The 13089-nt window shown below is 47.2% G+C and overlaps 1 protein-coding gene across 1 annotated transcript in view; it reads left to right on the top strand.

The window, feature by feature from the left end:
- Positions 1-13089, top strand: part of COBL (cordon-bleu WH2 repeat protein) — a 180434-nt gene that overhangs the window by 109855 nt on the left and 57490 nt on the right. Inside the window, exon 9 of the mRNA XM_088018680.1 lies at positions 12077-12215. Coding sequence (XP_087874806.1) covers positions 12077-12215 — 139 coding nt within the window. The remainder of the gene's footprint in view (positions 1-12076; positions 12216-13089) is intronic.

Genomic DNA, 13089 nt, shown 5'->3' with positions numbered 1-13089 from the left:
AGGTGACACCGGCACAGTCAGGATTCCGGAGTTTCCCTCTTTTGTGGTCAAAATGTATTTGACATCTAACATGGTATAAATTTAAGGTGTACAGGGCTTTGGTGCATTTATATACCATAATGATTGTCATTGTAGAGAAATCACTTGCATCACATCACGCAATTATCATTGCTTTTTACTGTGCTGGGAATAATAAGCATGTGGTCTCTTAGCAGGTATAATGGTTAGCATACAGCATTGGGGTCTGTGTTCACAGTACTGTGCATTAGATCTCCAGGATCTATTTACTGCTGAGGCCAAGTTCGTCCCATATCATCTCCTTGTCCCCTGCCTCCAGCCCCTGATGACCATCACTTTAACTCTCTGTTTTTACAAGTTTGGCTTTTTTAGATTCCACGGTAAATGATAGCACACGGGATTTGTCTTTCTCTGACTTATCTCACATTATCCCACAATGGTCTCGAGATTAATCAGTATATGGTTGACCCTTGAACCACACGGGTCTGAACTGCTGTGGATTTTTTTTTCAATAAATACCACCACTGTAAATGTATTTTCTCTCCCTTGGGACTTTCTGAATGACATTTGCTTTTCTCTGGCTTACTTTATTGTAAGAACACAGTGTATGATACACATAACATACAAAATATGTGATCACCGAATGTTTATGTAATCGGTAAGGCTTCCTGTCAAGTACAGGTTATTGGGAGTTAAGTGATGGGGAGTCGGAAGGTACATGCAGATTTTCAACAATGGAGAGGTCAGAGGCCCTAAGTCCCACATTATTCAAGGGTCAACTATACTTTTTTAACCCAGTATTTAGCATATTATGTTGTTGCAGATGGCATCCAAATGGCCAACAGACACATGAAAAGATGCTCAACATCACTTGGCATCAGGGAAATACAGATCAAACCCACAAGGAGATACCACCTCACCCCATTTTAGTCAGAATGGCTAAAATTAACCACCCCATACCCACCCTCACCCATTTTAGTCAGAATGGCTAAAATTAACAACACAGGAAACAACGGGTGTTGGCGAGGACGCAGAGAGAGGGGAACCCTCCTGCATTGTTGATGGGAATGCAGACTGGTGCAGCCACTCCGGAAACCAGTATGGAGGGTCCTCAGAAAATGAGAAGTAGAATCACTGTATGATCCAGCAGTCCACTTCTGAGTCTGTATCTGGAACCAGTGAAAACAGCATCGTGGACCTGGCAGGGATGTTTATGGCCCTCCACCGCCGGCCATGTGTACTGCGACATAATGCATAGTAATCAAAGCATTTCACCTGGAGTTGGAAGGTGTTTGCAGATCCTGAGCAGAGCCGTGGCCAGCACTGCAGCCTGGTGGGAGGGGTGTGGGGTGCAAGCAGGGGGCCAGTCTAGGGGCTGCTGCAGGTGTCAGGTGAGAGATGATGAGTGGTGGCAGTGGCATTGGAGAAGGATGTGGGAGGGTGTGGGGTGCTCCAGACTTGAAGCATCTCCCTGAACAGTCAAGCAGGTGGAGCTGCCCTTTATCCGAGGCAGAGGAGACTGGCGGAGGGGCAGGTCTGGGGACAAAACCAAGGACTTGGGTTTTGGCGCGGGGCGGTGCCTGCGTCCGGGTGCCTTTGTCAATGAGCATTGAGGAGCCACGCAGAGCAGTCGAGCTTGACTGTGAATCTGGGGTTCTCCGCACAAAGACGGCATTAAAGCCTGTGTAGCTGGAAGAAGTCACCTTGGAGATACGCGGTGGGTGAGGGGAAGTGGTCTGCGGACCAGCCCTGAATGCCCCGAGCAAATGCACCCTCAGTGCACACTGTCCCCATGCTGGCCATTCATCCCTGGTCGCTGCCCTTGCTGTGACTGCCACCTGCCCGCCCTGTGGAGCTACTCCACCCACTGTGTGTCGGGGCTGTACTCCTGGGGGCCATCCTGGTCACTTCCTGCTCCAACTCAGCCTTCCAGAGCCTTCCATGTTATACCAGCCCTTCCAGAGCCTTCCATGTTATACCTGCCCCATGAAAGGTAGACCGTCTTAGGGTTATATGTTATTTTACCCCTTTCTCTTTCTTGGTATTCTCCTTGGGTAACCCCATTCACGCTTAGCCTCATGCCATTACTGTGCAAGTTTCTCAGTTTGGCACCTCCAGCCTGTTCTCTCCCCCGATATCTACCAGAAGGCCCCACCGATGTGTCCAAAACTGACAGCCTTGCCTTCCACATAAACCTGCTTCTCCACGGGTGTTCCCCCGTGGCAAGGAGCAAGTCCATCATCCGCGCAGGGACCTCAGCCAGAAATTTGATCCTCACCCACAAGCCTTCCAACAAAACCAGCCCCAAGGTCCTGTCTTTATCATCTCTCTCTTTTTTAAAAAAATATTTTAATTATTTATTTGACAGACAGAGACACAGCGAGAGAGGGAACACAAGCAGGGGGAGGGGGAGAGGAAGAAGCAGGCTTCCCGCCGAGCAGGGAGCCGGACGTGGGGCTCGATCCCAGGACCCTGGGACCATGACCTGAGCCAAAGGCAGACGCTTTAATGGCCGAGCCACCCGGGTGCCCCTTGCTCATCTCTAATCTCAGTGGTGAGACTAGTGTCTGAGATATAACGGCAGTCACAAAGTCGTTACCTGAGTGTACCTGTCAAGAAAAAAAAAAGTATTGCTTTAATCACATGGATGCTTCTGATAACAACACTCCCTCATTCAGAGAACATTTAGTGAGCATCCCAGATATTCTAAGGACAGTTCCTGGCACTAAGGACATAGCAGTAGAATCAAAGCTGAGATGGTTTTCCAGGCTGTTCTGCTTCATAACCTTTGTGCTGCTCATCTTAAAAGTACCAGGGGACCTGAAGGAAAATTATATGTAAATAATCATTCTGTTAAAGACAAAGAGGTTAAAGTATAGGATTAAGTTTTAATCCGGAGCAACCTCATTATACTAAAGAACTGATGTCCTGGTGTCCCCAGACACGAGAACACAATAAAGAAATACCTACCTCAAATGGTAAAAGATATATCTCTTTAAGTATGAATTCCCTTTTCTAGAAATTATTTAAGCAGTTTAGAGGGAAGCCTGTCTAGAATGCACCACCAACTACTCTCTCTTCTTAGACTTGACCCTGACTCTCTGCAGGACATGTTGGGTCTACTATTACTGTTCAGTGGAGATGAGATCAGGTGCCTTTGGGGACAGGCAGGCAGGCAGGGTGCCCTCCGGCAGCGCGCCCCAGACATGAGCAGGTCCCCTGGGATCTGGATTCCGAGGAGTGAGATTTCCAGCAGGCCAGATCCTCCGTGGAAGAGGTACTTCAGTTAGTATAGGAAATGTGAGTGACCCCTCATTCTGCATGGAATATTACTGGGTCTTGTACAGTGATGGAGGTACCTGCAGATTTATGAAACAAACATCATTTGCATTGTAAGCTAATTTGAACATGTGGAGAAAATGTAGAACACAGAGCAAAATTGAGCCCAGGTTGATTTAAAGTAAAAATGTAAAAAATTCAACCAGGAATACTTTAAACTTAAACTACTGTTTAAGCAATAGGAATTTTTATTTTTTTTAAGATTTTTATTTATTTATTTGACAGTGAGAGACACAGCGAGAGAGGGAACACAAGCAGGGGGAGCGGGAGAGGGAGAAGCAGGCTTCCCGCCGAGCAGGGAGCCCGATGTGGGGCTCGATGTGGGGCTTGATCCCAGAACCCTGGGACCATGACCTGAGCCGAAGGCAGACGCTTAACGACTGAGCCACTCAGGCGCCCCAGCAATAGGAATCTTTAAATTTGGAAGCAAGAATCCCTTTCTTGGGATGACAAAGGGTTAGAATCCACCCCCAACCCTCCAAAAAAGGTGGAAAAACCTGACAGATTGAATCAGATAGATTTTTACATTCTAAAAGAATAAAGTACGGAAAATTGGAAGTCCGTGATGAACTAGGGACACTATTCACAGCGTATGTGTAAGTTAAGGGAGATCACTAAGAAAAGGCCAACACCATGGACGCGAGAGAGAAGAAATAAAGCATAGCCAATGTCTTTCTCTCTCACACACAGATAAACAGCAATCATTAAAAATCGCTGATCCTTGGGGCACCTGGGTGGCTCAGTCGTTAAGCGTCTGCCTTCGGCTCAGGTCATGATCCCAGGGTCCTGGGATCGAGCCCGGCATCGGGCTCCCTGCTCCGCGGGGAGGCTGCTTCTCCCTCTGCCCCTCCCCCTGCTTGTGTTCACTCTCTCACTGCCTCTCTCTCTCTCTCTCTCTCTCTTTCTCTCTCTGTTAAATAAATAAATAAAATCTTTTTTAAAAAATCGCTGATCCTTGTATTCAAAGAACATAGATTTTTAAAGGGATCAGGACACTTTTCACCGACTCTTGTTGAGTGGGAGGAAGGGGCCGTTGGTGAGAGTTTAAGCTGATACAGCCTTGTTGGGGGCCTATCGGGCGGCACATATGTGTTTATTTCAGCGGTAAGAGCTCTTCACAGGCAATCTATGCTTTTCAGTGTTTCAGCACACAGTAGGTTGTGTGCTGGAGGCACCAGGTGCCTAACACATCCCTGGAGCTTCTTCACCTGGCTTGATGGAGACTTCAGGCCCCTTGAGTGGTAAGTCCCATTTCCCCGACCCCGGCCTCTGGCAGGCCCCGCCCCCTGCACTTTGGTTCCTTGAGTTTGCCTGCTTTAGATGCCTCCTGTAAGTGCAATCATGCAGTATTTGTCCCTCTACCTGACTTGTTTCCATTTGCATAACGTCCTGCAGACCCATCCATGTTGCCACAGCCTGCAGAAGTCCCTTCCTTTTTTAAGGCTGAGTACTGTCCCCTTGTATGAATAGCCATATTTGCTTTACCCGTTCGTCTGTCAGCGGAAACTTAAGGTTTTTCCACATTTTGGCTAATGTGAATAGTTCTGCCATAAACATGCAAGGGTGGGCATCTCTTCTAGATTCTGATTTCAGTTCATTTAAAACTCATACTGCGGGGCACCTGAGTGGCTCAGTCGTTAAGCGTCTGCCTTTGGCTCAGGTCATGATCCCGGGATCCTGGTACCGAGCCCCACATCGGGCTCCCCGCTCGGCGGGAAGCCTGCTTCTCCCTCTCCCACTCCCCCTGCTTGTGTTCCCTCTCTCGCTGTGTCTCTCCCTGTCAAATAAATGAATAAAATCTTTAAAAAATAAATAAAAATAAATGAAATGAAATAAAAATCATATTGCTGGTGAGCCAGCGAGTTTATGGAGCAGGACCATAAGGGAATAAACAAAGCAGAAAAAGATAATTAGGTGAGAGGACGTTCACTGCAATATAATTTGAAAGAGCAACAAATCAAACACAACAAAGCAACAAATCAAATGCCAAACCTGGAGGACAGATAAACACAGGTGGTCTCCGCAGGGTGGACCCTTCCCAACCTCAAGACGTCAGGGAGACCTACGCCCAACAGTGGTGTAGATGACAAAAGCCGTTGCCATCAAGAGAGTGTGCTCTCATTTTTATCAATATTCATGTAGCTAGATACACAGAAAGAAAGCCTAAGGAGACGCATGTCATGCTTTAATAGAAGTTATCTCTTGGGAGCAGAGGAAAGGAAGATGTCACTTAGCACTTGATATGCCCCTCTATTATTCAAACCATTTTCAGTGAGAATATATGACTTTCATTTGGACCTACGTAAAAACAGTAGGGTATTTTCATTTTGAATAAGAGAGAGATGAGATATGGGGCTAGGGCTGTGATAGACTTGCGGGCTCTGGTTGAAAAACAGCATTTATAAACTCCCTCCACAGCGTGCCACGTTTATATAGAATGTCTCCTTTAGTCTTTCTTGTATTCCACACACATTTATTGATTCCTAAAGTGCAGAAGCATGAGGCCAGGGATTGTGGAAATTCAGAGCTAATAAGACAGACCCTTTCCTGTTCCGAGCTTAGAGGAGCTGACTAGGGAGGGGAGGCAGTGACGACGGAGCTCCAACAGGGCACTGCTCGTACATTGGAGCCACCTGCTATTGAAGCGTAGAAGACAGGCCATTAACACCCACCCAGGAAATTTCAGGGGGCTTTCTGAAGACTGGGGAAGATTTCAGGAGGGGCAGAAGGCTGACAGAAGAGTTGGACAAGGAAGGGCATTCTGGGAAGGGCAGAAGTCAGGGACTCCAGACAACACTGCCAAGCACAGTGAGCCGCCAGTTCAGTGTGGCTGGAAGAAATGCACCTGGTGTTCCTTCCCTCACTGGTGTGTGCCTAGCATGGAGCTTGGCATCAAGTACCCAAGTGTTTGGATGGATGAGTGAATGGATGGTTGGATGGATGATGGATGGATGGATGGATGATGGATAGGTGGATGCATGGATGAATGGATGGGTGGATGGAAGGAAGAAGGAATGAATGAACACATAAATGTCTTCAAGGTACTGAGCTGTACTAATTTTATTTCATAACATAGACCCTCAAATCTACTCATGTCTCTGGCCTTTAGCCAAACACTTCAAACCTAGAGGGATATGTCCATTTCCCTAAAAAAATAATGTGAATGTCATATTCATATAGATAAAAACTGTAAAGGAACATGGAAAACACACATGCACACACGTGTGCACACACATGTGCATATTCACGCACATGTACATGCACGCACATATGCACACACATGCACAGACACACATACACACCTATACACACACGTGCGCACACACACACACACACTGAGGCATGAACCGCTTTCTCTCGCATTCCTACAAAATGCCACGCCCTGAGCAAGCTCCAGGAGCAAGGTGGCAGCAGGAGGCTCTGTGTCTCGTGGTGAGAGTCTGACCCATTCTCTTTAAAGCAGAACTTCCCCTCCCCTTAAACACTTTCTGACCTCCAGTCTGGCCTTACACATAACTGTCACAATGAGATTATGAGACCAAAGGACCCACAGTGGATGGATGCTTCCTAAGAAGACCAGGCCCTACAGGATTCAGGTTCCACCATCAGGGAACCTCAGAGGGGCGGCAGGTCAGAATCAGTCGGCCCCACCCAAAGAGGCCATTCCGTGTCCTGGTTCTCAGAAGGGGAGAATGATAGGCACAAGCTTCAGAGAGTGGGCAGACCCGGATTTCACATGTTCCTTGAAGAACATACAGATGTGCTTCAGGTCTAGGAAGTGTTTCCTAAAGCAACTCTCTCCAGCACAAATTGCTTCCCCATCCACCCTGTAGGTGGATAGGTTGCCACGTGGGACAATGAGAACTCCATGGGTGTTAGTTGTGCATGGACTCCTAGGGATAGACATTTGCATTCCAAACCGGAGTTATTTCTTCCAAGGTACGCTTGGACTCAAAGCTCAGGTACCATCTCCGTCCACTCATTAGGTGTATAGCCTTGGGCAAGTTATCTGCCGTAAGCTGCAGAGCTTCAGTTTCTTCCCTTACCAAACAGATTTAGGAAAAATAGCTCTTTTGAGGTAGCCGTATTTGGATACAGTTGGCACCCCTAGTAAATATTCACTAAATCTTTGCAGCTATTGTAAATAGTATTTCCTTGAAGTCTGTAAGTACATCTACTAGAACACGTCTGTTTAAACAGGTTAAACTAACAAAAGCTCCAGGAAAAAAAAAAGTTTTGCCCATTAGCACTCGTCTCAATTAGTGGTCTCAGAGCTTGCCAAACGCTTTCCAAAGACGTTATCTTAATTGATCAGGAGTCGCTCTATATGTGGGAACTAGGTGGTCTTCAACAAATGTTTGTTGAGTGGTCTATCCTTACCTCTGGGAAGAGGAATGCTGTTGGCGAAGCTGGACCATCTCAGCAAAGCTCTGGGAATGCGATGATGCTTCTCCAAAGTTTGTAACAAGCAGTGAGCCAGAACTTTTTTCAACAGGTGAATTGCTTTTCCAGACTGGGTAAGCCAGAACTGCTTCCCTGTCCCTCTCTTCCAATTGTCTCCACTCAGCAGAATTCTGGAACGTGTCATTATTATGTAGACATCAGTGGGAGCTTTGTGGGCTCTCATTAACCAGTGTGAATTCCCAGAAGGAACCATGTCCTCAAGTATGTCCCAAATTACAGCTTTGGGCAGTGTTTCCAGCCTAGGAGATTGTGTAAATGTTATAGAATTATGTCTCCTTTATTAGACTGAGAAAAACTTGAGGTCAGAAAGTTTTCATGTCTTTGAATCCACTGCAATTCTTGTCCCAGGATAAGGAGCCAACACCTGCTTGCTGCTTAATGAAAGGAATAAGGGAAGGAATGGCATTTAACAAAGTCTCTCATCTTTTAAAAATAAGGACTTTGAGAAATGTGAACTTGAAAATAATGCATGTGGGCAAATCCATAGCATGTGAACAATCACCATTAATTGATGAATTGCTGTCAACCCCAAAGGAAGAAATCCAGGTATCAGAGCCAAAACTCTATGCCTTTCAACATTTTCATCAGTGACTGGGTGGGAAGCAGAGGCAGGGTTTTGAGAGTGTAGGTGATAGGGTAAGTGTCCCACCCCTTACCCAAGAGCGCCTGGCAAAGGGCACAGCAAAACAGGGTCTCCTGAGAGTCCAGCGCCGGGGCCCGAGAGAGAACAATGGACCAAAGTAATGTATAGATATTAACAGAAATGTGGAAAGGTTTGCTATCCATTTATTTGCAAGAGTCCTGGTGAGTTCATCGCAAACTCAAGGTGAGCTAAGCACGTGACAAGGATTCTTAAAATTGGGGAAGCAATTTAGAACTGGTGTGTCCCTCCAATCTTTCATGTTCCTTACCTCAGAAGTTCTAGTAAAGGGACTTATGGAATGCTAAAAAGAAAAAGACAAGAAAGAAGAAGAAAGGCAAGAAAAGATAAAATTCTCAGGGTGTGCTAAGAAGTCTAACTTTCACTGGCCAAAACTGAACAATCTTAATGGAGTTGACTGAATTAATTCTGGCTCATGGATACCATGCCTTACCAGACAGCCTTTTAAAAATATATTGGGAAATACAGCTGATAAAATGAGTTAGTCCCTCTCTCTCCTTTTGAAGCCCCACTAAAATGAACACAAAGCATTAGCCCACTACAACAAAGAGAAGGCGAGAAGGAGCAATAAGGGGTGAGTAGACACTGGGAACTAGGTTGGGGGGACTGTGTCAAATTCCCAGCAGAGCAGAAGGAGCTGAGGGCTGACCTCTGGCTGGAGAGACCCAGCAGCAGGGAGCAGAGCCTGGCGAGGTGGGGACAGTGGGGTCCCAGTTCCTGTGCACACCAGCAGGCAGAGGGAACTGAGGCCAGCGGACGTGTATGTGTGAAGCAGTAAGACCCCCGACCCCTTTGGCCACACACAGTGGGAGGTGTGCGGACCCCATAGGAGAAAGAATCGAGAGGCTGCCTCCAGGACCTGAGTTACACGGAGAGTTCTGTGCACCGGGAGAAAGGAAAAGCACATGCCCAATGGGTCCAGGGCTGTCCCCCAGACTCCCGCTCTGCAAGACCAGCTCCCACCTTCTGGCAGGAGGCTGGAAGATCCCGCTGCATGGAAGAGAATCCTGCAGATAAGTGCATTTGGGGATCCCCCTGTGAGCTAACTGGATTTCTGCCCACGTATCTGCAGGGAAATCCACTGGTGTGTCAAAGAGACTCTGTCCCCAGAAACACACAATTATAAGCAATTGGCCAAGGAGTGCCAGAAATTGAAGAAAGGCCAGAATGTGACAGACATAGGCTAAGACAGAGAGAGGGAGAAAGGAACATGCAGGAAACAACAATGCATAAAAAGAAAAAAATAAGAGCGTCTTAAAAAAAATATAAACAATGGCCTCAGAGAGAAAAGAGAAGATATTGTATCCAGGAAAGAAGACATGATACTATTTAAAAAATACATAACAGGAAGGGGCTCTTGGAAATTAAAAACATAGTCACAGAGTTTTAAAAATTCAAGAGTTGGACAATGAGGTAAAGGAAATTTCCAAGAAAGAGGAATTTTTTTTAATTAGGCAAAGATATTCAAGAAAAATTAGAAAATTGATTTTGAACCCTCAGTATTCAATAATCAGAACCCAGGGAGAGACAGTGAAAACAGGGAAGAAGAAATCTGAAAGGAATGATGCTAGAACATTCTGCAGCATTAAAGGATTTCTAGATTACAGGGTTCCACAAATGCCCCAGACCATGGGTGGAGAGCACTCCAGCCCAGGGCATGCTGTCAGACATTTCAGGGCTCTAGGGACGAGAGAGGGTCCTCAAAGCTTGCAGAGGGGAAGCGGACCACACGAAGAAGACAGAGCCAGCATCTGTGACCGGCTGGTGAGGAGAAGAGCATAGAAACAGTCGTAGATTTTCAAGGTCTCCTAAAGTCACCTCACATACATCTTGCCTCGGAAAGCTGACGGAGCCTGAGCCCCACTATAACGAGGAAGTCAATTTTTTAAAAAGGCCTGGGATCCAGGAAACAAGGGAGAAAAACAGCTGAGTCGAGGAAAAGCCATTTCCAGGAAACCCAGAAGAAAAAGTTAGAAAACAAATCACTTACCAAGTTCAGAGAAATCAAAATGACCCAGAAAGAAAATGTCATCCACATAGACATGAAACGTCTCAGCTAGAGAAACTTCCTCTTGCAGGAGATTTCTGTTTGATGGAATTAAATCTATTATAACTATATATGTAGAATGAGATAGTGTTAATTTAACCCTGTGCCATAATTTCTGGAAAGATTGAGGAGGAACTGTGGGCGCGCGTGCGCGCACGTGTGTGCGTGTGTGTGTGTGTGTGTGTGTGTGTGTCTCAGGGAGCTAAATCTTCCTCTTCTGGAGTAGAAAGCCAGTATCTAATACGGGAAAATCAAGACATAGCAGAATAAGCGTATTATTTTTAAAAACAGAGTAACTGTCAGAAGAGAGGGTTTGAAGTGGTTCCTCTGGAGTGTGGGCAGTGTGGACCATGAGGTGCTGCCTAGGCTCTGAGCTTTGTGGACTGACTTGATTTTCCTTCTGTCCATGTTTTCCATGAAGTATATTACAGATAAAGGAGGTGGACGTTGTATATTGTAGTAGAAGGGTGGAAAGTATATGACTTTGAAAAGAAAAAGTAAAAACCAGGGACACCTGGGTGGCTCGGTCGGTTAAGCCTCTGCCTTCGGCTCCGGTCGTGGTCCCAGGGTCCTGGGATCGAGCCCCGCATCGGGCTCCCTGCTCAGTGTGAAGCCTGCTTACTTCTCCCTCTGCCTGCCATTCCTCCTGCTTGTGCTTGTTCTCTCTCTCAAATAAATAAATAAAATCCAAAAAAAAAGTAAAGACCAAAAAAATGTATGCCAACCATTAGTAGTTAGAATCCGAGTGTTAACAAAGTGACTTTTTTTCTTTCTTTTGCTTATGTAGTTTTTAAATATAAATTTATTTTGCAATAAATGTATATTACTGAGAAAAATTTAAAAGGAGACTCTTTACACACACACGTACAAAAACACAGGAAACACCAGGCCCAGCCCAGAAGAGGACGTTGCCTTCTGTGGAAGTGGGGCATGTGCCCAGTTTGGCACACACGGACAGAGCTTGACATCCCATAGGCTGACACCGTGAGCCACAGGCTGACAAACTTCGCTGTAATTCCGGTGCATGGGTGGCCCATCTGTGGACAGTGACTACTCCTGGCTGCTCAGGAACATGCAGGGGCAGGGGAACAAGCGGAATTCCGGGCACAGTGAGCCCTGAGCCGGGCCCTTCTGCTCTCCCCGTGTATGGGTGCACGTCGTGGCAGCCCTTGCTCAAGTTTCCAGAAGGACTAGTTCTCTTCTGCATTTAACAAAGGGCGAAGTGTCCCCTTTCTCATATTTATTCCGAGGGGAAGTTACTAAGTCCTCTGACTGGCCTGAAATCCCTTGGCAATTTGGGGCGGAGCCCCAGCTCCCCCAGCTCAGAGGTGTCTTGGGATGTCTGTGAGCATCCTTGGGCCACCTCGGGGCCGCTCCTGGGCCGCACGACAAGCCCTCACACCAGGGCATCCACCACCTGCCCTGGGAGCCCAGAAAGGAACCTGGCAATCTACCAACGCTCCTTAGAGCACCGCATCCCATGGGCCAGCTTCTCCGAGTTGTGCACCCCACTCTCTGACACTGTCACCTTTCTTTGTGCCTCCCAGGTATCTCTGGGGTCCCAGATTGACCTGCAGAAAAAGAAGAGGCGGGCGCCAGCCCCCCCGACGCCACAGCCCCCGACGCCAAGCCCCCTGGTGCCCCCTCGCATGCAGGACAGGGAGGAGAACAGGAAGAGCACCGTGGGTGAGTGCACCGCGCTGCCATCAGCATGCCCCGAGCCTTGTCTTGCGTGGAATTCCGGCACTCCTATTAACTCTTGCAGTCGCGTCCTCCACTATGGCATTAACTCGGAAAATATTTATGCTAAGGAAAGAAAGTCTGGAAATAAACACTTGCGGGTTCACTTAGTATCTTAACAGGCATATTTTCCGGGCATCATGGAGGCTCGGAGGTGGGGGGCAGGCGGAAAGGGTGGAGGATGGCTGAGGGTGCTCGAGAGGAGATGGAGCGGCACCAGACGGATGAGTGCGTGCACGTGTGTGTCTCCCTGATGGAAGGATGCATGTCCTTAGGATGACGTCTATGGAGGCTGTTGTGAAAGACCTCTAGTCCCCAGGAGGTTTATAGATCAGTTGACAATGGTTCCCTAATTTCTTGACCACCTTGTTTGAAATCAACCTCCACTTTTATACATGTGGCAAACGCACACCCTGTTACTTTTGGGGACAAGGAACCAAAAGGAAAGAAGATGGAACCGTAATATCTGTGAGCGGAGAGACCTGTTAGATCATTAAATGCTACCTCTTCGTGTTACAGGTGGCAGAGAGAGACGTGGCAGGGGTCTCTAGATCCAAGAGTCGGGGATGGTTCATTTAATTTTAAGCCAGTCCATGTTTGTAATTTCCTTTATGTAGGAACGGAAGTTGCTCTTCAGGAGCGGGGGTTGCCTGAGACAAGGCGCTGTGATTACAGGTGCATCAGCTCATTACAGAGGCCATCCGATGGCCACGCCTGATGCTACTCTACTCCATAGGGCACCCTCACATTCTCTCCTAGACCTCATGACTGTGGCCCCCAAAAGGAAGACTCCCAAGGATAAGCGCATACATTGTCAGCA

Source organism: Eumetopias jubatus, unplaced genomic scaffold, assembly GCF_037043125.1.
Source record: "Eumetopias jubatus isolate StellerSeaLion01/CBP00866 unplaced genomic scaffold, mEumJub1_p1.0 scaffold_14, whole genome shotgun sequence".
In the NCBI taxonomy this organism is placed as follows: Eukaryota; Metazoa; Chordata; class Mammalia; order Carnivora; family Otariidae; genus Eumetopias; species Eumetopias jubatus.
This window is presented reverse-complemented; position numbering and strand designations above follow the sequence as displayed.